General features: G+C 45.2%; 2 protein-coding genes across 2 annotated transcripts; one reads left to right on the forward strand and one right to left on the reverse strand.

Moving 5' to 3' along the window:
* The first annotated feature begins 29 nt into the window (after nucleotides 1–29).
* P4HTM (prolyl 4-hydroxylase, transmembrane) lies at nucleotides 30–28,000 on the forward strand. Its single transcript, XM_028719623.2, has 9 exons — nucleotides 30–637; nucleotides 2,535–2,616; nucleotides 14,230–14,420; nucleotides 15,014–15,110; nucleotides 18,757–18,919; nucleotides 20,391–20,576; nucleotides 21,288–21,378; nucleotides 23,130–23,253; nucleotides 23,652–28,000. The coding sequence occupies exons 1-9, from the start codon at nucleotides 311–313 to the stop codon at nucleotides 23,867–23,869; spliced, it is 1,479 nt and encodes a 492-aa protein (XP_028575456.2). The 5' UTR covers nucleotides 30–310; the 3' UTR covers nucleotides 23,870–28,000.
* Nucleotides 3,656–12,008, reverse strand: LOC114591904 (secreted frizzled-related protein 5-like). Its single transcript, XM_028719625.2, has 4 exons — nucleotides 10,484–12,008; nucleotides 7,158–7,327; nucleotides 6,286–6,372; nucleotides 3,656–4,837 (listed from the first exon to the last, which is right to left on the reverse strand). The coding sequence occupies exons 1-4, from the start codon at nucleotides 10,825–10,827 to the stop codon at nucleotides 4,521–4,523; spliced, it is 918 nt and encodes a 305-aa protein (XP_028575458.1). The 5' UTR covers nucleotides 10,828–12,008; the 3' UTR covers nucleotides 3,656–4,520.

Here is a 28,000-nt window from a genome sequence, read left to right on the forward strand (position 1 = left end):
GGAGGAGAGGCAAAGTTGCCAGGACCTAAAATGGCCGGCAGAGCGGCTGAAGCCAAAACACTTTTTTAAAAATCCCTTATACGGGCCAGCACCCTCTCGGACTTCGTCCCGGCCAGCGCCGTCCGGTTGCCTTCCCTCCGCTCTCCTCCCCCCCCCCTCCTCCAGGCCAAACTAACGGGCCCGGCCGCGCGCTCTTTCTCCGTGCGTGATGACGTAAGGGGAGCCCGCCCGGAGAAGCCGTTGCTGTTCGCGGGGTGGTTGCCGTGGTAACGGTACCCAGCTCCCAGGCCGGAGCGGGCCGGGCCTAGCCATGGCTGCTGCGGCGGGGGCAGCTGTGGCGGCGGCGACGGCGACGCCGGACGAAGACCCCCGCCCGCTGCCGGGGCCTTCCTTTGGGCGGAGGGCCGTGTGCTCCCGACCCTACTTCGTGGTGCTGATGGTGTTCGCGCACCTCTACGTGCTCAACGTGCTGGGCTTGCTGCTCTTCGTGCACATCAGCTCCGACGACGGGGAGACGGAGCCCGGCAAGGAGGGACCCCCGGGCCCCGCACAGGACCCGCCCGCGCCGCCCTTCTCCTCCCCGGGAGGAGGAGGAGGCTCTCGCCCTCACAGCCTGCCTCGCCTCGAGGGCATCAAGGCAAGTAGCGTCCCGAAATCTCCTTTTTGCGCGAGGATGCAGACAAGCGCTGCTGTTCTCTGGGGGTCATTCAAGAGGGCAGCTCTCCCTTTTGCGGCTGTTTTTAAAGTTGCAAGGGTCGGGGCGAGTTTCCCCCTTTCCTCGACCCTTCCAAAGGAAAGAAAAAACTTCCCTCCTCCCAAGGCTTCTGTGCAAAAAAACTGCAGTTTCGGGGGCGCTTACCCCCAAATTATTTCTTGCCCTCCCAGCTTTCAGCTGCCATATATCCGTATTTGGAGGTGTGCAGCAACATCCTCGTCTCATGGTGATTCTTACAATCTTTTTGCCTCCTTGGCTTTTTTCTAGAGTTGCTCCTTAGGGAGTTACGGGTGTTGTTGTTGTTGTTGTGTTTCTGTTTGTAATGGGGCTGCAGGGGGATTCGCCCCCCGTCAGGAAATCGACCGAGGGGTGTCAAGTCAACCCTGTTCCTGTAGGAAATGTTACCCTACAAAGGGAGGGGGGTCTGGAAATATACATTATTTTATATAACATCCCTGTCCACTGCTGCTGCAGCCGCGACAGGGGCCGGCTCCTTCTTCGTGGGCTGCCAGTTCTGATAAGTGGCAAGCCCTCGTGGATCTTTAAAAGAAGCATAATGGGCTAAGTGCCGTCTAGCCCCTCCATGGTGATGCTTACCCCAGCACGCTGATGCAGTGATATGAAAACTTTTTGCACTCGCCGAGTTTCTGATTTTTATGCAGCTGTTAAACTGCGTCAGGGGAAGGAAAGCTTTCACCTCTGTCCCCCGCCCCATCCCTGTTACTTACCCCCCCTCCCGTCTCAAGGGGCATCATCACACAAGTCATTTAGGGATAATGGGCATAGTGTATTTTATTTTATAATGTAGTTATTTTATTTTTAAAAACTTTTTATTGCCTTTGCCTTTCAATAATTTGAGCAGTCGTGCATTATTGAGAGAAGTACTTAAACTGTGGGTTGAGTTTGTCTATTTGTGATGGCTAGGATAGATCTACATTGGTACATCTTGGTACATAATGTGATGTACTATAGACTGGCCTGGTTGATGTGGTCTGTATTGATGTTGGGTTGGCCTAATAAAATTTAGCACAGTATACTAAATTCTAGAGTGGTATAGTAGGATCTAATATGAGCAACATCAATATGACTTTATTGTAAATCCACTAGGCTGCAACTTTGTCTGTTCCTTGGTCCAGATTGGCATTGCCTGCCTTTTAAAACAAAAAGCAGCAGCAGCAGCTAGAATTAACACAATAATGACGGATGGACACGTTCCCTATGCTGTTGCAATGGAGGTTAATTTTGCTGCCAATATCCACTCTTTAAAGAAATAAAGCTCCTATATTCAATTTGCACAGCAAAAGAATTTCAGTAATTTAAAAAGTAAAAGTTAAAAAAATACTTTAAAAAATGGTAGTCAAAACTATGCAGGTGGGTCAGCAGTAACCATTCTCTTGCAGCCCCTTGTGAAATTTTCAGTTAGATGCCAGGGAACAGAGTGGCAGTTAATGAATTTTGAGTGCTAGCAAGATGTGTTATTCTCTTGTGCACACACTGTGACGGCAGATGAGTAAACCCTGCATTTATTGTGCAGAGAAGTGATAATGCAGAAGAACCCTAAACCTTCTGTGATGAGTGCTGCTTCCACACTGAGCCTAGAACTATATCCTGTATTTGCTAGTAGCTGATCTCATATAGTTTTGAACCATGTAGATGAGCTTTGTGATCTTTTGTATTTCAGAATTTGCCATGTCATGATTTAGCAGGCCATTGTGTATGTAAAGATACTGTCCACAGGCCTCCAATGATACCATATACTGGAGCTAACTATATTTGGTGTATAGCAGTTAAAATTAATTTATTTTACTTTCTTTTCAAGGTGGGCCATAAACAGAAGGTGGAGCTGATTCCTAACAAAATCCATGTCATGAAAACTCTCAGCTTGAAACCACTCCTTTTTGGTAAGAAAAAGAGGCTACTGGAGATATATCCAGATGACCTATTGGTAGAAGAGGGAATGAGATATACCATATATCTAAGTTTGGCGGTTTCTTATTGCCTCATCTTTAGTTGCCTTTGGGCACAGAAACTCTGTCCCATTCATGACAGTAATTATTACTGTGGCTCCCGAGCACATGTGAACATCCTTTACAGCAGTAGTCTGTTAATTTTTCAGACCCAGGATCTATTTCTTAACCCTAACTGATACTGAATTTTTTTTACTATGTACTATGGTCTTTCACCTACTCTCTCTAAAGTAACCAGGTGCAAAAGAAGACAAGATTCCTTTGCCTTTAACCGCTGTGTAGAAGAGCAGATTTTGCCTCTTTCTCATGCAGTGTCAACAGCTGAAATTTCGTAAAAACTCCACAGTTCTCATTGCCCCTCCCTTCTTTGCTCCTTAAGAGAAAGTGGGTGGGTAGGGGTGGGTACAAAGATAGAAAACAGTGGTGTGACACATGCTTGACTCCTCTTACATTGGTGCCTGACTAATCCATTTCCACCAGTTGTAGATCAGTCTTTACTGGATTGAACTGGTTGCGTCAGGCAATAGTATTAATTGAGGTTTTACAAATTGCAGTTGAGCTTGATAGGCAACAATCATTTCTGTAGCCAGCAAGAAAACACACACACACACACACACACACACACACACATTTTTCATCCTCCTCTTGGAAGCTCTGCTGTTGTCAGCTGTTGTCAGCATTTTCTGAGGAATTTGTAGTTTCTGAACCTCAGCATTCCCTGAGGTTCAGAAACAACCAGCAGCAATATGACAGGCACTCCAGAAACACACGTTTAACTTGAAGCGGGAGCTCCTAGCAAGCACAGTTATATGCCACAGGTTTTGTTTTTGTTTTTGTTTAAAAAATCTGTATAAAAGATTCCCATGTTGTTAATTGTGTTTTTTCAAAGGAAAGTCTTCATGAGAAACTAAACAGCTTTCTTGTTAAATCCTTTTAATGCAACCAGCATTTTTAAGGAACACACACTGCTGTCATTAGTTTCTAAATACATAGTATTCATAGCTTGCAGATCGCAAGGGTGTCCCTCGGGCAGTGTGTGGGTTTTGTTTTGTTTTACATATTTTGTGTAAAACTGCAAAATAAAATGTCCTGGAGTGAGGGAAGGATGGGTGATGGCAAAAGCCTGATGGATAGAAGATGAAGGGGAATCAGGAGCGGCTTGACAGGTCAGGTGGAGCTGCCACAGTAGCTTAGCCTGCGGCAGCTCAGCCTAGTCATTGCCACTTATCAGTAGTGGGAGGAGGTGAGGTAGCAGCAAGGTCAGGGCTGTGCAGGCAGACTGCTAAAGCCAATCGTGCACCCATCAGTGTACCCATTCAGCCCCAGCCTAGCTGCCACTTCAGCTCTCCCAGGAAGCCATTGCAACACTGCTGCCGCAAGGTTATTGTTGAAGTTCTGGTTCCACCAGGTGAGCCATCCCTGCATCGTATGGATGAAAGAAGTGGCCAGGAAAGTGGGTTTGCAGGAGATGAAGTGAACAAACCAGCCTATTACTATAAGTACTTGTGGTTTGTATCCTGGTTGCTGTGCATCCCATGCAGTGAGATAAAGAATCCAGCACTGCAGAATATCTGCAATGGTGGACAAACTGTCTTTCAAAGAAGCTTGTGAACCATTACTGACTTTCTCGTTGAGAAGCCCCAATTAGGCTTGTAGAAAACTCCAGGGCTCCTCAGAGCCATTTGAAAACTACTTTCTTGGTGCAGTGGTGTATGATTTTTACTATGTAGACTATATCTATTACTTTTTAAACTCTGCTCCAGGTATGCTGAAGAAGACCTTTCAGATACAAACAAGAGAGCATCTTTCTATCATTTCATACCGGAGCTATAAGCAGTTCAGGCCCGACACTTGTAATGTTTCCATCGCCGCACAGCAGCCTGTAGATTTCGGTTCCTCTTGTGCCATGCATAGGCCTTGTTCACCACCACAACTTTGTCATTCTGCACCTCACCACAGATCAGATAGACGCCTGTGTTTGTGCCTCTCATAATGTTGTGTACACAGGTAGCATCTAAGTTCAGCCACTGCTGGAGTTTGGAGTGGGTTTCAGTCTTCAGAAGGGGACCATGCTTCAGAACTTCCAGCCTGGAGTCAAGGTCAAAGTCAGCAATGGTGGAGGTCTTGTTCTTCCTGGAAATTCTTATTTTCACAGCTGGAACAAATGCACATTAGACTAGAGACATCAAACTGCCAATAAAATAGGTAACTAGCTGCTTCCTCACTGTTTTAGTGATGCAAATAATGGATGCTATCCACTGTCTTGCAACCTCCACTAGGGGTGGAAAACTTTTGACCCACCAGCAAGCATGGCTAATGACCAGGGATAATGGGAATTGTAGTTCAGCAACCGCTGGAGAGCCAAAGGTTCCCCACTCCTGGTGATGTAGACCTTTGTTCCGCACTTCGTGTAGCAAGCTTAGACAATAGTTCTAGTCCAGTGAAATTCTCATATCTCCAGAATTTATTATCCAGTTTCTATTACAAAAACAAGTTCATTTTAGGAAGCTTAGTTTAGCTGATGATCACTGATAACAAAGTTGTCCAAGCATCTCTCTCTCTCTCTCTCTCTCTCTCTCTCTCACACACACACACACACACACTTTGATAATTTGCTTGCTTTTTTAAAGCACTATGTACGATCGCCCCATGTTTTCTGTGTATAAAAATAGTGCTAGACACAATGCACTTTTAACTTCAACCTTTAACTTTAACATGTTTCAATAGGAAGCAGGTGGGTGTTCTGCTGAAATTTAAAGAGCCTGCTAATTTTGTGAAGGTTTTCTGGTTGTCCTTTGCTTTAGTTTGCATAAAGGAGAAAGGTAACTTCCTCTGACCAGCTTGCCGTTTCTCCATAGCTTTAAGGTAGGGGTAGCCAGTGTGTTGCCCTTAAGATGTTACCGGACTCCAGCTCCCATCATCCTTGTCTATGTTGGCTTGAGCTGATGGAAGCTGTAGTCCAACAGGCTACTCTGCTTTAAGAGAAGAGTGTGTGCAAATGACAGGGGGCAGGTGGAGAACAGGTCTGAGCAAGTATGAAGGAACTCATACTTCCAAACAGTTCCTGCAAATTTCAGAGCCGTGCTAGACAACACGCTAGAGATCCAAGATCATACTCCCCACTTCTTCAAATTTTAGCAAGTAGAAGTCAGGAATCGGGGGAGTGATCCATGCTCAGATTGTGATGCTGTGAGATCTAACTCTCCCCACCTCATGCTCCCACTGAAATTCCCCCTTCAGCTGCTATTTCTCCTATTAGATAAAATGTGTGTGTACACAGCCTGTTCCCATAGCTTCTCCCTAATGGAGAAAATTTTAGCTTGTGAGGAGTGCACATTTCCATTAGGAAAATGACATGGGGCCAGAGACTTAATTCTCGCCCTCATCTGCTTCCACTGTTGTAATCCCCTCTCCCCTAGCAACTGGTATTTGCCAAAATTTATCGAGAGAGGAGAACCAGTCATGGATCTTTGTTCTCTCATCCAGTTTTGCCCTTTCTTCTATAGCTGAAAATGTGGTGATCCAATGGATTTGTATTCTGAGACTAGAGGACTGTTTTCTCAGACTGAGTGGTTAAGAGGCAGAGAGCAGTGGTTTACTCACCAAAATCATTGGTGCAAAGGTTTTCCAGGATCTCCTTGGGAGAGTTGGGTTCTTCAAGTTCACAGTCCCTGCAGCTGGCCTGGGGCACTGCTGGAACACATAGTAAGTTATAGAATTCGTTTGAGCCTAATGTAACCCAGAGAATTTTGGGTTCTCTACTCAGGGTTGCAGATTTTGTGGGGTTGGACTAGATGACCCTTGTGGTCCCTTCCATCTCTGCCATTCTATGATTCTAGAACAGGCATAGGCAAACTCTGCTCTCCGGATGTTTTGGGACTACAACTCCCATCATCCCTAGCTAACAGAACCAGTGGTCAGGGGTGATGGGAATTGTTGTCTCAAAACATCTGGAGGGCCGAGTTTGCCTATGCCTGTTCTAGAAAATGGGTCAGTTGCTTGCTATCTTGGTGGCTTCATACATCGTGTTCAACTCTGATGTGAAATAATTAGTGTGACTTTGGGTAAGTCTTTATCTCTCAACTTTAAATAGGCACAATATATATATATATTTTTAATAGATGTAATTATTAACCTCCCTCAGGTATCTGCCAAGAGCATTTGAAATAGGGGAGGCTATGAAGAACTAACTTCAGAGGTTACTTTTACAGCTCTAACTGTAAAATCTATGTTCAAAACCTCAGTACGGTTTTGAATGGTTTTTTCTCAGCTTCCTGATTAAAAGATGTTGGTACTTCATAAGCTTTTTGGCTCTTACGGGTTCCTCTGAATTGAGAAAAAGCCAAACATAAGCTTTAACACATAGACTCCAAACACCCTCCCACCTTCCCAGCTTTGTGGATTTCTGTCCAGATTGTGCGGATGTGTCAGGGTATATGTGTTCCATGACAAGTACAAACAGCAAAGAGCCTTACTTCTCCTGCTGGGAGCACTTTCATCAGTGATTGAGGAGATGCACAGCTCATGATCTTCAGGGAATTTGTTACAGTTCAAGATTTCAGGCCAAGGGTAGCCGTAGCAAGCCATGACTGGGGCACAGCTATTCCTGACAGCTTTGCACAAACTTTGGCACGGGTAGATGAGCCTAGAGAGAGAAAGATGAACTCGTTTCAAAACTTGGTGAGCAAAGTTGGACGAGAAGACCCTCGGGGTGCCATCCAGTTCTACAGTTCTATGATTCAAAGTGCCTGTTAAGCTACCCCAGAGCAACCACTAGCAGCTAAGGGCGAGGCCAGAGGTTCCCCACCCTGCCTTAGTCTCTGTTTACCATCACTGCTTCCACAGTAGTGTAGGCAGGGCTGAGCTACTGACCTGGCTTCCCGACACTTGTGTTGCTGCCACTTACTAGGGACAGGGAGGCAACAGAGAGTGCAGTGTGAGTGCAGCAAGCTCATACCAAGCTCCCCACTGCCTTCCCTTCTCCCTCTCAGTTACCAGCTGTGACGTGTAGCTTTGGGAAGCTAGGTTGGTAACACAACCCTCCCTGCGTTTATAGTAAAACAAGAACAAAATTGTTCTCATTAGTTAGAGAGTATTTCAGTGTCAGCCTTGATGGGTTTGTTTTGGAGAGCAAAGCATCATTTTAATAAAACAGCTTTGAACATTAGGATAAATTTCGTAGGCCAACACTGGATCCAGTTACCTACAGCAGGTGGGGAGGGGCTCTCCCTTGCTGGAGGCCCTCAAGCAGAGGCTGGACAGCCATCTCTTGGGGATGCGCTAGCTCTGGATGTTCTGCATAATGGAGCAGAGATTGGAGCAGGCCTCATCTTACTCCATGATTCTAAAATCATTTGAAGACTTGAATAGTTTTGTATTTTCTAAAAAAAATTAAAAATTGTCCAGTAGCACCTTAGAGACCAACTAAGTATTTCTGAATATAAGCTTTCGTGTGCATGCACACTTCTTAAGTTTTGGCTTCAAGCAATCTGCAATGAGACTGTAAATGCAGTATTAGCTACATTTGATACCTCTTCCACATTTGCAGTATTTGGCATAATAAGACATGGATAATGATAAGCACACGAAAGCTTATACCCAGAACTACTTAGTTGGTCTCTAAGGTGCTACTGGACAATTTCAAAATAAAATAAAATTGACTGCGTCAGACCAACACAGCTACCTACCTGTATTTTCTAAAATTAGCATTGATTGCTTGACCCACTGCAATGTGGTATCATTCTTGTTCATTCTGATAGCAACATTCTGAATCAGGTACGCTGAGATTTGAGTTAAGGGTTACTCAGGTTCCCCTAATGTTTTGTAGACCATCCCCATGATCCTCATTGTGATTACCCTTGTACCAGATTGCACTGAATGGAAACACTTGGGACATATCAGATGCCCTCAAGCTTAGAAATTTAGGGAGCAAGCATCTTGCTTAGTGTATTGAAGGATGAAGCCAAATTCCACAGTAGATGGGGATAATTCTTTCCCCTATCTTCCGGCATTATGCGTTATGTTACGTTACGTATTCCAATGCAATATTGTTACTGAGTTGATAAATGTTCATTTTCTTCCAAAGAGGAGCACATTTTTCTAGCTTTTGTGACTGTCATCCTCATGCAGGCAGAGAAACAGAGCAATTAAGTATTACAAGAGTTTTAGCTTGGTTTTGCTGCTATAGTGCTTGAACCTTTAGGAAGGTGCCTTATGTCCAGTCATACCATTGATCCATATAGCTCAGCACTGTGCACTGCCTGGCAGTCCATCTACATCTGTATAAGCATTTCTGAATTGAAGAATCAGCACCTGAGGCCCTGCTCTTTGGCCTGTTGGTAAGATGCATTAAGTTGCTGGTGGCGTCACATTTATGGAATTCTCTCTCTCAGGAAATAGGTACATCCCCATCTTTGTTTACCTTTGAGAGAACTCTCAAGATTTTTTTTTATTTCGACTATGTTTTAAATCCTTGCTTTTCCTCATTTTAAAAGGAGCAAACCGCTTTCTAAAAATGCCCCCCATCCTGGTTTTATATAAAGTTGTTTTGTTTTGGATCTCTTGTACACCACCTTGTGAGAGCAATGTGTCCTTAGTGGTGGCTTTTAAGTCCTTTACTTACTTACTTACTTACTTACTTACTTACTTACTTACTTAACAAACAAACAAACAAACAAACAAATCTAGCTCAGTGTTGTCTGCAATGACTGGCAGGGTTTCAGAATCTCCAGCTGTGTGTGCATGGATCTTTGGAATCTGTTTTTTCAAAACACATTTTTCTCTTGTGAGAAAAGCTTGCTCATCTAACACCATTCCAGATTTGATGGATTGATCAGTTGAATGATCGAATCCTGGGCAAACTGATTGGTCTTGTCTTAGTGCCAAAACAATAAAAATGTTGGTGCAAATTGCACTTTGGGCATTCTTCAAGTAGTAGTCTATTGTAGAGCAGACAGCAATGTCTTGTGCTTGTCTTAGATTTATTGAGTTAGCAGATTGCAAATCACACTGTGATTTTGAGAGGAGCTGAGTCATCAGCAAGACAGTTGCTGGCTCTATTCACAGAGTGGCTGAAGTGTTTACATATAAATAACACACAAGCATTTTTACACAAGGCTTAAATGCGCTTATCATTATCCATGACTTATTATGCCAAATACTGCAAATGTGGAAGATGTATCAAATGTAGCTAATACTGCATCTACAGTCTCATTGCAGATTGCTTGAAGCCAAAACTGATTTAAGTCAGTGTATGGGAAAATAGCCAGAGCATGTAAAGGCAAAGGGACCCCGGACCATTAGGTCCAGTCGTGACCGACTCTGGGGTTGCGGCACTCATCTCGCTTTATTGGCCGAGGGAGCCGGCGTACAGCTTCCGGGTCATGTGGCCAGCATGACTAAGCCACTTCTGGCAAACCAGAGCAGTGCATGGAAACGCCGTTTACCTTCCCACCGGAGCAGTACTTATTTATCTACTTGCACTTTGACATGCTTTCAAACTGCTAGGTTGGCAGGAGCAGGGACCAAGCAACGGGAGCTCACCCCATCACAGGGATTCGAACTGCCGACCTTCTGATCAGCAAGTCCTAGGCTCTGTGGTTTAACCCACAGCACCACCCGTGTCCCTGGAGCATATAAAGCAAAGGGCAAAAGGGAGATCCAGGATTGGGGATGTGGGAGATGGGATGCCCATGCAGCTATCTCAAGGACAGAAGCTGGTTGGGGTAGAGGGACAAGATAGAACGAGCAAATGAAACTATACTTAACAGTAACTTAACAGTAAACTCTGAAATGCCCTTACCTGTCCAGGCAGATTGGGGCAAAGAGGGAGCAGAGGAAGATCCTGGCATCCGGATGGCACTCTCTGGCTAACAAGGGCAGCCAGCTGGTGGATTGCTGGATTGCTTCAGCCATAGTCTCATGGTCCAGCAGGTTGGGGAGTCTCATCTCAGTGTACCCAATGTCATGACACAAAGCCATGCTTCTTGGAATCAATGTGCATATGGAAGAGCTTCTTCTGTAGCTTCCAAAACCCCCCGGGAAGTCCCAGATTAGCAGATAACCCAAAAGGACAAGAAGCGGCTGTTGTGTGCCCGGCATCGTGGGATGGTGGTGATGTGCTGTTTTCCTCATCACTCCGAACATTGCCCCTCCCCAGCAAAATGTGACCGATTAAAATTCTGCCTTCCCAAAGGGGAATCTAGACTGAGGGGTTTCCTGGTCGGGTTGTGGTTTATTATAGCAGAGAGGCCACCCCTGTATTCGTGCATTCTCATTAAGCCCGATTGTTTGCCTTTTTTCAGAGGTTTTGGCTTAGGCTAGCAGGTGTTGAAATGAGGGCAGTCAAATCAGCTTGAATGGTTCCCCCCTACCAATATCTTGGAGTTCTGATTGAATCATTGTTTGAGACTCCCTCAGGCCCCACCCCCTTGCCCCTACCCAGGGATTAGTCATTATTTTCTAAACACCGCTTGTTTCCCTCTCCATTGTGTTTTGTGGCAAAGCAATCACAAAGTTAATTAAGAGACATTTGTTGAGCTCCAGCCATTGTTTAAAGAGGCAACGAGGTGGGGAGTGCCAGCCCCACGGATTCTGGTTGTTAGCTGTTTTGGAGGCATTTCCCCCCAGTTTGGGTAGTTTTAACATTGGGGGTCATTGTTTACACACAGGATGTAATTGGCAAACTTTTTTATCTTCTAACCATGCCACAGGAAATTAATTGTGGATGGTGGTGTACTTCTTATTTTGGCATGAAGTGAGCTGCTGTGAAACACGAGTGGATAGCTCTATTCCTGGGTAATTGTCGAAAACGTTTATTGTCATCTCATTGGAGTTTAATGTAGGTCTCCTAGAGCCTTAGGGGGCATTGCTTGTTGTGTTGGCTCATTGTTAATTTGTTTTATGCCACTCTGACTAATAGCTGGGGGTAGCTGAGGAGAGGATTACACGCTCCTTGTAACGGAAAGCGTTCTCTGTTAAGGGTTAACGTGGCCATAGCCAGTTGCGCGCTCTGCTTTTCTGTTTCCCATGAGGCAGGTAGCAGCCTTTCAACTTTCCTAGCTCGGTGCCAAGTAAAATCTCAGTTAAAATTTTTATCAAGATGCACGAGGAATTCATCTTTGTGCATCTCACTTCTTCGAATGTAGATTAGGAGATAAAATGCTTGGTTTAGATCTGAGTTCAATTTCTGCATCCATCAAGGAATTGCAGAAGTTGCCACCCGCAACCCCGCTCACCAAGTAGGAATACAGTCACACCTCGGGATAAATACACTTCAGGTTGAGCGTGTTCGGGTTGCGCTCCGCGGTGACCCGGAAGTAATGGAGTGCGTTACTTCTGGGTTTTGCCACTTGCACATGTGCAGATGGTCAAAATGACGTCACACACATGCGCGGAAGCCGTGAGACGCGACCCACTGCCATGTCTTACGTTATGTTCAGGATGCGAATGGGGCTCCGGAACGGATCCCGTTCACATCCCAAGGTACCACTGTAGTTACGATCAGGGGTCAGCAAGGTTTACCTCGCCTGGGCTGGTTCACTCCAGCAGAGATCCCTCTGTGGGCTGGATTGTGCGCGCATGTGCGCACAACCGCGATTTCAGGCGTCTGCGTCTCCACAGATGCAATTTCTGGCATCGTAGAGGTGAGTCCCTGCACCATGGGGCGTGGGTTTAGTGCAACATGCGGGGACTTGCCGGTCAGATCAGGGGCGGCTTGTGGGCCGGTTAAATGACCCCCGTGGGCCACAGGTTGCCTACCCTTGGTTAAGATGCATTTCATGGGATAGTCTTGAGGATGAACAAAATAAAAACAGCAAAGCAATAAAAAGTGCCAACTTTTAATAGTGCCTTTTGTTTAAATCTTAATACCAGGCAGAGGAATTCTGTATATGCCAATCATGGGCGGGGGTGGCGGGGAGAAATGTCACCTCCCCCCTCTTGGAGCATGCAGTGTGCTTGCTCAGTGTGAGAGGGGAAAATACAGAACACAGGATATCCAAAAATGGCTTTAAAATTCCAAGCAAGCCCCCAGTGTTCTTGGAAACACCGCCAAAGTTCATCAGTGAGCTAGTGATGATGCCCACATGCTGCCTACACAGGGGGAGAGCCAGAGAACCTCTTAACATACTCCTGCATTACGGAGTGGTATTCACCCAGACCTTTTGAAATGAATGCACCTAACTTAGCCTTGTTCATTAATTTCAGTGGTCCTCTCTGAGTAAAACATAGCTGAATACCACCCACAGTGCAGCACCCATAATCCACCAGCCCTGTGACTCAGGCAGCAGCAGCCCTTTCCACTGCCAGTCCCCAGGCATCCCTTCCAGAGAGGAGTCGGATTCCTCTCGTGCTGCTTACAACAACAGCTTGGGGGCACAAGGCAAGGCTGGGATGACGAACCTTTTCCAGCGTGGTGCTGCATTCCTTCATGTGTGGAGTGGGAGCAGCTTGCCAATGACGCACATGGCCAGAGGCAAAACACTGGGCAGACCACTGGATGTGGCTGTTCTCTGTACAGCAAGCTGCATTCTTCCAGCCATACAGTAGTTAGAAGGTTCAGTGCACACCCTTATCTCGCCTTCCTTCATCCAGGCAAGTGAAAGGCATCAGAATTTAAGGACACATTCCAGCCATGCCAGACCCCTAGAAGAGGATGCTGAGCACAGCTGGGGATGCATGCAACTTGAAGACGGGGGCCTGTGGCCTGGGGGAAATCCCATAGGCTAGACAGGCAGGTCTGGTGGACCACCCTGGTCCGGAGGATCCTCACCCGTGCATTATCAGTCGACATTTATTTGCAGTCAACGGACCGTTAGAATGTTTTATAACATCTCTGGGTTTTACAACATCCTTGTGTTGAGACCCACCCACAGAGCACCCTGGGCAGGAGGCCTGCAGAGCAGGAACGCAACCCTCTTGGGACAAGGACAATAGACTTTTGCCAGTGAACTGAAGGAGCAGCACACGCAGCAAGTGGAGACGTTGACAGGGGCTCACTCAGTAGGGCAAGAAGTAGGGAAGCAGGAGAAGGAAGTTTGAGCCCCACCAGGAGAAGCAAATGTAGCTCCACTCACATGCTCGGTCAAAAGCAATTGTGTTAGGGGCAAGAGAGGTTGAGACTCCAAACCCACAGGCAGTATAATCACCACAGAGCACTTCCCTTCCCCATCCCCTCAAGCAGCAAGCAGTTGGACAAATCATGGAGCAGTCATATTCCCCAGCCCAAAGTATAGATACCAGGAGGGGATCTAGCCAGGTGGAACAGCTTACATTTCATGTGCAGAGGTCCAAGGTTCAAATCAGGGAAATAATCTTTAGGCAGGCCTCCTCCCTATGAATTGAAAACGTTTTTGGTTTGGCAAGCATGTGGTTTAGTTCCCTGTGTCTGTTTTTAAAATTTTCATTGATTCTATCAAAGATGGCGGTTATATGTGTATTAGTTTCTTGTTAATATTCTTCCCTTGCAATGCGAAAATGCTAAGAAAGCTGCTTGTGTTTTTTGTTCTTCACCTTTTGATAAACAAATTCACTTTTCTCTCCTGGTAGAAATTCCAGACTTCCTGAGTGAGGATGAATGCAAGTTAATTATCCACTTGGCTCAGCTGAAAGGGCTGCAGAAAAGTCAGATTCTGCCCACAGATGACTACGAGGAAGCAATCGAAATGATAGATATCAGCCAGATGGATATATTTAATCTACTGGACCACAACCAGGATGGACACCTGCAGCTCAAGGAGGTATTGAGAAGAGCATGGGTTAATATTCTTGATTCATAACGCCTAACATTTATTCTCCTTATTGGCAAACTCTTAACTGTCATATCATTGAATACCAGCTTTTCAGCATCTGTTCTTGTTTGTTTAGGTTTCTTAGATGCGCTATTAACTTCTTGCTCACGTCATTTTTTTGCCAGCTTTCTTGGTTTTCAGTTACTTTTCCAAGTTTTTGAATAATAAAGTTTGACAATTGTTAGAATATATAAAACTTATGCTCGCTTATATGTGGATCTTAAACCTTTAACAACATTTAATTAAACACAGCTGGATCGATTACCAAATCAGGCCGAAAAAAATAATTATCTGTGCCCTTACCATTCTCCTGTACTTTATTGTCCTTCTGGAAGCCCACCGCATATGGCCAGTTGTAGTGCTAAACCATAGTATAAGTGCTATGGGAACAAGCATAGGCTTCCCCTGGACTTTCATCCACCCACCCTGCAACACAGTACAAGTTCTCCCAAGTACAGTATTTGTGTGCGTGGATATACACTGGATTCAGTTTTACATTCTCGCCCATGGTTGCCAAGAAAGCAAACTCTTTGCAATTTCAGGTACTGACACACACCCGTCTAGGAAACGGCAGGTGGATGACGCCTGAGAGTATCCGGGAGATGTACTCTGCTGTGAAAGCAGACCCAGATGGCAATGGTGAGATTAATGCTTCCTTCTGATAGACTGTGCATTGTAGCTGTCCTAATTGTTTGTTTGTTTTTGTTGTGTATATTAAGGATGCTTAAATGCCCCAATGGATGTGTTGCTGTGTATTTTAATGATGTGTTGATTGTATAGTTGTAGGCTGCTTAGAAGCCGTTTGGGCATCTAAGCAGTATATAATTTAATAAATGATTATAGGCATGTGCAGATCGGGGCTTTGGTTTCTGCATGAAGGGGGATTCCGGGTCATTGGAATTGCGACCAAGAAGGCCCTGCTGCATCTTTCCACCCCGCCCCATAAAGGTAAAGGGGTAAAGGGACCCCTGACCATTAGGTCCAGTCGTGACCGACTCTGGGGTTGCGGCGCTCATCTCGCTTTATTGGCTGAGGGAGCCGGTGTACAGCTTCCAGGTCATGTGGCCAGCATGACTAAGCCGCTTCTGGCAAACCAGAGCAGCGCACGGAAATGCCGTTTACCTTCCCGCTGGAGCGGTACCTATTTATCTACTTGCACTTGGATGTGCTTTCAAACTGCTAGGTTGGCAGGAGCTGGGACCGAGCAACGGGAGCTCACCCCGTCGCGGGGATTCGAACCGCCGACCTTCTGATCGGCAAGTCCTAGGCTCTGTGGTTTAACCCACAGCGCCACCCCGCCCCATAACACACCACAAATAGAAAGAAGCTTCATATGGAGGGAGAAAGGCATTGCCTGAGGCAGGCTAGGCAAGGTATAAATGCAGCGGTAATGTGTACAGTGTGCATACAAAATCATATATTTGTTTTGCTTCAATAGTGAAAGAGTTGCCTGGAGATGTAGTATGCTTCTCAGCATGCACTCCACCAGCACAGAAGGTCCACTCTTTTGAGACAGTGCCTTTTTGTCTGCTTCTTGCTGGGCAGTTGGAAGCAGAGGTCAATTTTCTCCATCAGATTTCCCTCCAGCCCCTCAGCTTTAGGCTAGTGGTTCGGTGCTTCCAGGAGCCTTCCAAGCATCCCGCTGGCCTCTTCAGACCTCCTGCTGCCCGGATGTGCGCTGTGATCTCTCCTGCTCTAATTAGAGTGCCTTCAAGTTGAACGCCTCTCCGTTTCCTAATCAAATTAAGTCAGCGGGCAGAGTGCACCCGCTCACTGCCAGGTTGCCTGATGATCTGCACGGCCCTGGAGAGTTTGCTTTGGAGTGGGAAAGAGCACTTTGGTGAATGGAGGACGGGGCTCCAAATCCGGTGTGTAAGCCCTCGCCCTGGTGCCCTCTGGGCTTGTGACGTCTTTGGCAGAGACCAGGGAGGATGCACTGTTTGGTTTTTTCAGCACTGTAAACACCACTGAACTAAAAAGCTTCAATTAAGGTCTTGGTGCCCCGTGTAGGGTGTCCTCACTTTCTGAGGGCTGCTGTTTCCATTGTAAGCAACGTGGCAGCAAGAAAGCCCAAGGGTCATAACCTGGATGTGGTGATAGATCATGGAAGGCTGAAGCTGATGATGGAATAGTGGGTAGAAAATGTGTGCGTGCACTGGAAATAAAGGATGATCATGGCTGTCCTAAGCTGACCTCTCCTCCCAAATCTATTCCCTTTGCTTAAGGGAATTAAGTGTAGACTAGGACTGTTGTTCTGTTGGTGTTTGTGTGTACATGGCAATTTGCTTAGAGTTTAGCGTCTAGAACAAAATTGGGGTTTATGTTTGTTTTTTAAAACTTTTAGCCTTTCTGGTGGGGAGGAGGCTGGAATAGAAACATGGAAGTGTCTGTAGGACTCCAGCGCTCAAGGGCAGTGCTGCTATAACCTACATTGCTGTCCCGTCATCTAAGCCTCTAATCATTTCCCTTTTTCTCCAAAATATCTATTGTGCCCCCAGTACTCCCTAGAGAGGCATATTTGTTTGCCCAGTACACAGAGAAAGCATTTGGGTGCTCCCTATATATGATGCTCCAATTATAATGCACATACAATGGTAGTTAGTTAGCCAGAATTGAAGCTTTCAGTGTTTCTCATTCATTGTTAGACTTGCCAGTTTCCTATTTTAGTTACTCATGTGTGCACAGCATTTGAGCCACCAATGCCAAACTTGCAGTACAGTACTGAAGTATAGGACCAATTCAGATATCTCAGCTTATTATGCCGAGATACACACAAGTCTTGTGCCTGAGGACTCTGTCCTTGCAGAGTCCCTTCTCGCCTCCCTTCTTCATGTGCTGTGGTTGAACACACACACACACACACACACACACACACACACACACAATGTGGATTAAACCACAGAGCCTAGGGCTTGCCGATCAGTCCTTACAATGTGTTTAAAACCAAAATCGCATTTGGGTAGAAACTGTTTCTCAAGTGGCTAGTCCTAGTCTTTATAACCCTGCACCTTCTTCCAGAAGGCAGAAGCTGAAAGCGATCATTTTCAGAGGTACCACAAGCGAACATTGGAACAGGCAAACCTTTTCTGTCCTCCATATATTTTTCATGTCAGAAGCATGACTTAGTTCCATTACCTTGCGATACGCAATGGAGAGCCAGCATGGTTCAGTGCCTTATGTGTACATCTTGGTGTCTTCATGATTTTGGGAGCAGTCATAATGCAAATGATTCCTGGGCATGCACTGCTGATCTTCAGTTGTGTTTTGGGTCCCTCAGTGCTCACCTGTAGTATTTGTAACCTGGAAGCTGTGAACTAGGTGCCAGCCTCTTCATTTGGAAGGGCATTCTTCCCCTTTGGTGGTCTTTCTGCAGCCAAGCAATGCCTAATTAAACTGCCATTCAGAACCTTCTAGACCTCTAGCTGGGAAATAGGCACTCTGGCTCCCCTCAGCTAAAAAGTCACGGTTGTGTTGTCACTTTCCAAGGGGAGGGGAAAGAGCCCTTCCACTCAGTTCTCCACCGTCTGCTGTGACAGCAGCAGTAGGAATCTTTTTCTTTGATGCGGTTTTGTCTTATTTCCCCCCTCAAGTTGTTGACTTTAGTTTTTCAATTGGCTTCTTTTTTCTTCTGGTGTCATAATGTCTTTGCTAAGGCATCTGTCCCCCCCCCCCCCCGGTCAGAAATAGTTATTGCCCCCTCAGGAGAGCTTCCCCGTGGCATCTGTGGTGCATCAGCTATCATTTAAAAGGTGTCATATGTGTGACACATATCCAAACTGGTATACTTTCCTCCTGCTAAAGGCAGAGCGGATTATGGTAGTAGTTGCTAGAAGGCTGGCTTTGATTTGGTGTCAACCATTGCAGCATGTTGACAAATACCTGAATGCTCTGCAAAATAATAAATAAATAAATAAATAAATTTTATTTATACCCCGCCCTCCCCCCAGCCAAGACCGGGCTCAGGGCGGCTAACAACCAATAATAAAAACAAGTTGATTAAAATACAATTTAAAAAACAAGATTAAAATACAACATTAAAACATTAAGATGCAGCCTCTTCACAGGAGAAAGGAAAAAGAAAGAGGGGGAGGGAATCAACCTGATTCTAAGCCAAGGGCCAGGCGGAACAACTCTGTCTTACATGCCCTGCGGAAAGAAATCAGATCCCGCAGGGCCCTGGTCTCATGAGGCAGAGCGTTCCACCAGGCCGGAGCCAGTGTTGAAAAGGCCCTGGCTCTGGTTGAGGCTAATCTAAGCCTGTGCTTTCTTCTCATTCTTCCATTAGGTGTGCTGAGTTTGGAGGAGTTTAAGCAGCTGAACATTCGGGATTTCCACAAGTATATGGGCAGCCAAAAAGTGAAGATGAGTGACCTGGTGCGGAATAGCCAGCACACGTGGCTGTATCAAGGCGAGGGAGCCCACAATGTCATGCGCTCCATACAGCAAAGGTAAGAGGGACTCACAGATATTTAAAACAGAGAGAGGTTCGCCATTCCTTGCAGCCATACTAGGATCCCGCTCGGTTTTATTATATTAGCGAGTTCTCGACTGATTAAAAAGTGTTTCTGTATTATGAATTGCCTGGTTTTTTTAGTTATTAATTAAAATTTAAACACACATGGGCTCCTTTAAAGGTGCTAAAAGAATGTGATTACTTCCTCTTGTGCTGCAGTTCCTGTGAAAATCTATCCCCACCCCTGCCCAGTAGGCATTTGCCCTGGGAAGAAAATTGGCACTAACACCAGTAGAACCCTCTTCGTACAGAACTGGGAGTGCAGCCCTAAGCATGTTTGGGCTAAAGTAAGTCCCATTGACTTCATTGAGACTGCCTAGAAAGCCTGCTTAGGACTGGAAACTGAAAGCACGTGCTCCTTTTGTTTTTTTTGGAATGTTGTGGTTTTTCCCCAAAAAATGCTTAGATGCTAGTGAAAGTGACTGTCCTTCCTGAGGTTAACTTCCATGCTTCTTTACGTGTGAGGCAGGGTGTTCTGCATTCAAAAGTGACAGAGAACAGAAAGATGCTTCTCTTCCATTTGATCATACAAGTGATCAAATCCGTTGTCAACTGGCAGTTCTTATAAAAAAAGAATCCCAATTATGTTTTGTAAATAAACATTGAAAAGATCTCTCTGTGTATGTTTACACACACACGCCACAGGAGGAGCAAATGTAAATATGATGATGATTAATTCAATTTATATACTGCCCTTTATCAAAAGATCCCAGGGCAGTGTACAACATTAAGAACACATTTTTTGGAGCGCAGTAATAAAAACATAATAAAAAGCATAATTATATTCTATATCTATATCATAGCTGCTGTGAATGCCAGTTGCTTACCATCTTCAACTTGTCAAGTAAAACATTTCTGTCCCTAGATGTGTTCACATGTTACATTCAACAAGTGTATAATCTGTGCATTTGTACAGTTAGTAACATTCAACACGTGTATACAGTCTGTGTACTTAAGTGCACAGTGACTGCCGTACAAACCCACAAGCGCACACTCTTACACTTAAATGTGTGGAGACAGCTTATACAGTGGTACCTCGGGTTACATATGCTTCAGGTTACATACGCTTCAGGTTACAGACTCCGCTAACCCAGAAATAATGCTTCAGGTTAAGAACTTTGCTTCAGGATGAGAACAGAAATCGTGCTCTGGCGGCGCGGCGGCAGCAGGAGGCCCCATTAGTTAAAGTGGTGCTTCAGGTTAAGAACAGTTTCAGGTTAAGTATGGACCTCTGGAACAAATTAAGTACTTAACCTGAGGTACCACTGTACCTACGTTCAGTGTAATGTGTGAACAGGTACCCTGTCACAGGGCAAAGGGGATGACAGCGGCTTGTGGGGACATTGGTTTAGTAGCAAGTATAGTTTAATAGTTCAACGGGCATGTCTCTGTTTCTCCTCCTTTAGGGTGATTCACTTAACCCGTCTGCCCTCTGAGATTGTGGAGCACAGTGAACCCCTGCAGGTGGTGCGATATGACCAAGGCGGGCACTACCATGCCCACATGGACAGTGGACCGGTGTTCCCTGAGACTGCCTGCAGTCACACCAAACTGATTGCCAATGAAACTGCTCCATTCGAGACTTCGTGCCGGTTAGTCTAGAGCCTGAAGATAAAACTACCCGTCTGTAATCTGTTCTTTCCCTGTTACTCCATGTTTTGTTCTGAAACCTAGACTCCATCATGTTTTTAGGGACATAAACATTCAAGTGCAAATCAGCTGGCCTCCCTTAACCATGGAGAGGTCAAAGAACACAGCATGCATGTGTGCTTTCCAGTTATAAGTTAATGAAGAGGAATGCTCAGTCAAATATTCCTCCAGAACATCATGCTTCTCTATGTGGAGGCTTTTTATGCACCTGAAGACTGTTGGTGATAGGCAGGGGCAAAATTTCTCTGAGTCCTACTCTGCGTGTGACGTTATTATTTGAGTCTATAGCTATAACTATAACCATGGTTCTGCTCTAAACCTGAGGTTTGTTTTGCTGTTGCTTTGCTGTTTGTTGTATACATTTGCTCAGGGTGGGGGCACAGAACAGAGCATGTTTTTACTTTCTGACCTGTGAGTTGGCCCGAGAAACTGATGTAGGAATTATGGGATGTCAGTCCCACTGAATTCATATAGGATTGCAGCCTAGGTCACAAAAATGGGGGATTAATTTGTGAGTAGATGGGCGTAAAATTGTAAATTCCAAGTAGATGTGCATAGTATTTTACTGTTGCATTGCAAACCTGAAGGGGAGGGCTAAGCAATTTCAATAACTTTGAAGCCTAACCTGTGCTAATGGCCCCTGCCTTTCACAGCTACGTGACAGTTCTGTTCTACCTAAATAACGTGACCGGAGGAGGAGAGACCACTTTTCCAATAGCTGACAATAGGACCTATGAAGAGCTGGTAAGGTCCTTCTTTGTGGCCTGTTTTTCTTGGAAAACTCTGCTTTCTTTGAGTACTTGTCTTAAACATGAACACCTGGTAGACAGCTGAGAAACAGTACTTTTCGATGTATAAGAAGCCCCCATGTAAAAAATCTCCCCCTATTTTGTGGGACTCAAATTTAAGGAACTGGGGGGAGATGGAGAGTTGTTGAGCTTTTTGGGGGGAGGATTGCCCAGTTGTCGCAGCATCAGCCAATCAACACCAGCCCTTGACGCAGCAACCAATAACACACCTAATGGTCACTGACAGCCGCAGCAGCAACCAATCAAACATCCACCCTATGCACTACCCATGTATAAGATGACCCTCACTTTTTAGCATCATTTCTAAAGAAAAAAACCCTAGTCTTATACATGGAAAAGTATGGTAATCTGCAGACCTTTTGTTAGTGAATGTGTTACAGGGGCATCTTCTGCTGTTGTCCCTGTTTTTTGCAATGCTCTCCCTGATACCATATAGGAAACACCAGCAGTTACCTGCTTCAGACATCTTTTAAAGATGCTTCCCCACTCCCGGGTTCCCCTGATCATTAGATTGGATCCTGTCTTTTTGATACTACAATGCTTGTTGCACTCTTGCTGCTGTTTTAATGGTTTTATGGTATATTTGTAGCATTGCCCATAGATATAGATCAGAGCTTTCCAAACTGTGTGTCGTGACACGTTAGTGTGTCGGCTGCAGTGTGTAGGCATGTCGCGTGAACGCTCCCCACGCTCATTGCAGGACTGGAAAGGGGCTAGTTTAACCTCCGGTTTGCTATTAAAACTGAATTACTGTGTCGCAAAATGATGTAAAACTGAATTACTGTGTTGTGAAATGATGCATGTCTGAAAAGTGTGTCACTAACATGAACAGTTTGGAAAGCTCTGCTATTAGACATAGGGCACCTTTTTAGTTAATTCAAGATTATTGGAAGTGTTTAGTCTGAGAAGGGAAGTCCAAGGATGCCTCCAGGTGTGTCAGTTCATGGCACAATAATTGTTGTAGGTGGGTGGGGATCCACATGGTTTTATTCAAGATAACACCCCTGTTACAAGGAAATCACTTCCTCTCAGCATTCAGTTCGCAACATTTTGTTTCTAGAAAAATTGCAGCTTATTATATGGCATATGGTTGCATGAATGTACTGGCTGTTTTGTGCTACAGATTTTGGATGTGCAAAACAAATCCTTGCTCCACCCTCCTCCCCACCAGTCCATGTTATTTTCTGAACTCCTTAAAGATTCCCACCCCTTTTTTTATTCTCTAGAAGTTGAGGTGAATGCTCCCTTACTATACCATGCAAACATGAGAGCACTGAAGTAGCCCTTCAACTGCTGAACACCACCAAGCACCGGTGTCTTAGCACTGTGATTTTTATGTATATATACTCTTTTTAAGGCCAGATGCTTTATTTCACCTGCAATGCACACCTCCCCATTAATTTCAGTGGAACATACTTCAAAATATGAGCATGACAGGTGAAGTATGCAAACATCCTATAGCTATAAAATGTACCATATGGTTTGTTTCATTTCTGAGGGTTTTTTTTAAAAAACCCCACCTCAAAATCAAGACGGCTTGAAAAAATATGGAGCTGTTCTATGTAAATGGGAACATATGTAATGCTAGTATAGGAGGTTCTGTGCCTTGATTTATTTATTTGTGGTTGATTTGTTAAGTTCCTGGCACGCAGCACAATAAGGATTATTTCCCTTTTTCTCTTCCAGTCTCTCATCCAGAATGATATTGACCTACGTGACACTCGTAAACACTGTGATAAGGGAAACCTACGTGTAAAACCCCTGCAAGGCACTGCTGTTTTCTGGTACAATTACCTGTCAGATGGAGAAGGTAATATGTCCTCTCGTGGCCAAGTTGTCTGAGCTGCATTGCCCAGTGTGGTGTAGTGGTTAAGAGCGGTAGTCTCGTAATCTGGTGAGCCGGGTTCGCATCTCCGCTCCTCCACATGCAGCTGCTGGCTTACCTTGGGCCTAGTCACACTTCAGAGCCTCACTCATCTCACAGAGTGTTTGTTGTGGGGGAGGAAGGGAAAGGAGATTGTTAGCCGCTTTGAGACTCCTTCGGGTAGTGATAAAGCGGGATATCAAATCCAAACTCTTCTCTTCTTCTTCTTTATGCCGATTTGCCAGCCAAGGGTCAATAATTGGAGGAATCCTGGGGGTTGAGCCATTGTCGTGTAAAACCTGGCTTCTCTCAGGAGTGGTTCATGGGTTCTTATTTCCTTGCAGGCTGGGTTGGCGACCTAGATGAATATTCTTTGCACGGAGGCTGCTTGGTCACTGAAGGAACCAAGTGGATTGCCAACAACTGGATCAACGTTGATCCCAACAAGAGGAGACAGCTCCAGTTCCAAGAGGAGATGGCTCGATATACAAACAGTGCGGACGAGGACCAAAGCGAGTGGACTGTGGACAAATCCTACAGCAACGTACATGTGGAGCTGTAGTGCTTGGAGATGCCTTTTCGTGGACTTGGAAGAAACTTTTTTGCACTAGCCATTTTCAGCCCTCTAAGCTCCCACTTTCCCCCCATCCCCGCATATCTCAGCAGAGATTGCTAGCTGCGCTCCAGCCTAGACTGGAGAAAACAAGGGACCGGATAGGGAGGTATGGTCTGGAATGCACTGTGAAAGAGAACTGGTGAGGCAGGAGAAATGACCGTGGCTGGGTTATTAGGATGCAGTTCTCACTTGCATCTTTTTTTTTAATGTCTGGCTTTGGTTCTAGGTCTCTGAGTGAGCCTTCCCCATGGCATGTGCAGTCAGTCAGCCTCCAAGTTTGTTGCTCTTCTTCATCCTGAGCCATTTCCCCCCGCTGGAATGCAGTTCTTCTCCTTGAGCTGGGTTTGCAGCTCTGTTCCTGGCACCTTCCCACCTGCTGCCACAAGATCTCGTAAAGCAGCAAAACTGATCTCAGAAAGTGTCTCTTCTCATTCTAGGTGGTTCTCTATGGGGCAAAGCTGTCGCTCCTAGCACTCACAGGCACAGGTCATCCTAAGTACATAATAATAGGTAAACTTTATGTAAGGGGGTCTTGAGCAGCTGTATGTTAAGGAAGTTTCAGGATTGAAGGTGCTGGAGTCATTCCGGATGATTTCTAATGCTCATCATGGAGAATTTTTCTCAGGGTCAGACTTGGTTCTGAATAAGGACATGGTTCTGAAATATTTATTGTGTTGATTATCGGGAGGGGGGTAGGGAGTGTTCAAGTGTGCAATAGCAGCTGGTGTGCTGTATTTGTTGAGATTTTCATTTCAGTAAATTGATTTGTGTGCTCAGTTGGGGTTTTTCTCCTCTGTGAGTCTGTTTGGAAGGGGTTCTCTCCCACCCCCAGACATGTTCCACTCCATTTAGTGTCTGGTTTGGGCCAACAATCATTAACGTAAGAAGATTCCTGTTGGATCAAACTAAAGGCCCCTGTGTACCAGCAGCCTGCTTTCCACAGGGGCCAATCAGATTCCTCTGAAAAGCAGGACATGAAACTGATGGTCCTTTTCCATTGTTGCTGCTCAAGAGACAGTAGGGACGCGGGTGGCGCTGTGGTCTAAACCACTGAGCCTCTTGGGCTTGCCAATCCGAAGGTCAGCGGTTTGAATCCCCGCAACAGGATGAGCTCTTATTGCTCTGTCCCAGCTCCTGCCAACTTAGCAGTTCGAAAGCATGCCCAGTGCAAGTAGATAAATAGGTACCGCTGCAGCGGGAGGGTAAACGGCGTTTCCGTGCGCTCTGGTTTCCGTCATGGTGTTCCAATGTGCCAGAAGCAGTTTAGTCCTGCTGGCCACATGACCTGTCTGTGGACAAACGCCAGAAAGTGAGATGAGCGCCATAACCCCATAGTCGCCTTTGACTGGACTTAACTATCCAGGGATATTTCACCTTAACCTTTTTGCTCAGGAGACACATGGCATCTGAACATGGAGAGCAGGATTCAGCTAATGAGTCCCATCAAGGGAAGCCCTGTGCAAGGACTGCCGCTTTGCACCCTCTGGGGGAATTGGGAGAACCCCTGGAACAGCATGCGGAGGGAGAAAAGGGGGGATTATTCCACGAGGCAACCCAAAATGCTTGTTGGAGTAATCACCTAAGTGCAATGTTGAATTCCTCCCTTAGCTTTCATATAGCCATCATGGGTAGTTGTTGATTGCCTTATCCTGCATGAATTTGTCTAATCCCCTTATAAAACTATCTAAACCAGTGGCCATCATCTTGAATGCCATAAATGTATTATTCATTGTGTCCAGAAGTACTTCCCTTCAGTTTGTCCAGAATCTCTTCTGCACCATGCATAATTTTACAAACCTCTTTCATGTTTCCCCTTACTCAATTCCCTGCTCCCCAAACTAAAAAACAAAACAAAACCCAAGCAACAGTCCTTTTCTGCACCTGTTCCAGCTCTACAATATCTTTTTTGAGATGAGGCTAATCAGAGAGGCTTTCCCCCTGTAATTGAACTTGAAGCGTGAGCCAGAGTTGACCCTTTTCCCTTTTGTGTTGGCCTGAGGATATATTTCTTTTGAATAGGTGTCTGTAATAAAAAGGAAGTGGTGTTGGAAAAGGAGATGAATTGGAAAGATACAGTGGAACTTCAGTAAGATACAGAGAAGATTCCTGTAGCATTCAATGAGACCACAGGAAGCTTGCGACTGTAGATAAACACTTTCATCGCTGTTAGGAAAGCTGGGATTAATTGCGTGGCGTTTTTAATATATAATTGAAAGATAATTTACAATTACAAAATCCCTCACTGTTCGACATCTTGACATAGGGCAAAATGCAGGGTTTGGCTGTAGCCATGACTGTAGAGGCTTTGGGCCTTGCAGCTCATAGTTTGTAATAAGTTGTATCCTTTAGGAAAGCTATCCACATTTAACCCAAAATATATGGATCTATCTGCCATGTAGCTCTCAATGCTGGTGTTGGAAATCCCAGACTGGCTGCTCCATCCTGATGAGCAAATATATAATTGTCTCATCCCCCCGCCTACACAAATATTTTTATTTTGACATGATTGTTTCCTCCTGATGCCTTGAGGTTCTGAAGTAGACAAAGCTGCCTTTAAGGTGGCCGTCTTGCAGCTAGTTATCTAGCCGGGTGCCTCCATTGCTGTCCAAAGGATGCTAAGTTGTATGGCATCTTCCTTGCTTTGATAAGTTGCCATTCCTACACAGTAGGTCTCCCTGAAGACAGAAACTGATGTTATTGTGGAATGTTGATTGTTGTACATATTGAATCAGTTTATGTCGGAAGCAAGTGAATTTCCATTCCAAGGAATGAGTGCATCTCATGCATCCCTTTTTACTGGGGTCCTTGTCGATTGCCTTAGTTAGAGACCTGTGCAGCCTGTGACCTTCCAAGCCAAACACAGCCCACCAACCTGGCACATGCTTAAAAACTTCCCCACTCTGCCACCTTATTTTTGTAGTCCCAGGCAGGTCCTGGTGGCTTTATAGTCAGCTTGGTGGGTCACGAGTTGTGTAGATCAGCCTTAGTAGTGTGCTTTATAACGCAGAAAGGTTAAGGTTTGTGACCACTACATGGCCCTGCCAGATGAAAAAATGTCACCCCAGTCCTCCACAATATCCTTGTAAGCTTCATTGATTTTGGTGCAGGTTATTTTAATGAAATAGGCCTAAGGTTGCAACTTTACTGCAGTCCCGCTGCAAGGTTTTGTGGGGTGGGGAGAGTGAAGTAGGTGTTCTTCTGATAAGATACAACGAGGATTCAGTATCCCTGAAGCGTCTTGCTTTCCCTGGTATGACTTTGGAAATTTAACCGCATAGCAGATAGTTTACACGCCAATTTAAAGTTCTTAGAGGTCCCCTTTAGGAACTGTTTAATAAGAAGAATCTAGACTCAGCTTAAAGGTCCTGTCTCATTTACTACTTATGAAATGCCAAAAGGCTGGACATGAAATAGACCTCCTATTTTGCTGTTCATTCCAAACTAGGACTTTGCAATCTTGTTTTGAGTGTGTTTGTGTGTGTGCTAGAGAGGCTATTCACCTCTAACTTGAGATATTTATATTTTACTAGCAGAGACTTGAAGTGTAGAAGAATGTAGGGCTTTGATTCAGGTTTAAGAAGCCATGAATTGGATGAGGATGTGATGCCACCTTTTTTCCAGTTTGCAATCTACAAAACCAAAAAACCCTGGGCCACGAATGGGGAAGCGCTGCAAGCAGTTGCATGGCCTGTGGATTGTGCAGTATCCCACACCCAGGACTGCATGGCTGTTTGCCTGGGCTCAGCTACCTGTACTGGAGTGGGGGGAAGGTGGTGTTAGCAGAGAGGTTTGCTTTGTGAATCATGTCCTTAATTGCCCCAAAGGCATGACATGCGTATCCAAGCCCACAGCTGAACCCTTTGCTAACCTTAGCTAATTTAAGTGACTGATGTTGCCGGTTGCATTGATAGGTAACTGGTCAGCGTTGGATTTTGTATTTCTGTGTGTTCCCTACACTTGTGTGTTTTGCAAAAAGTTGTTTTTTCCCCTTATTATTTAATATTTATTTTATTTATGGTTTTCCACACAGAGATGTCAGGTAGCTTGTCTATCCTGCAAATAAAAGTTTGAAACCTA

Source organism: Podarcis muralis, chromosome 2 (genome assembly GCF_964188315.1).
Source record: "Podarcis muralis chromosome 2, rPodMur119.hap1.1, whole genome shotgun sequence".
In the NCBI taxonomy this organism is placed as follows: Eukaryota; Metazoa; Chordata; class Lepidosauria; order Squamata; family Lacertidae; genus Podarcis; species Podarcis muralis.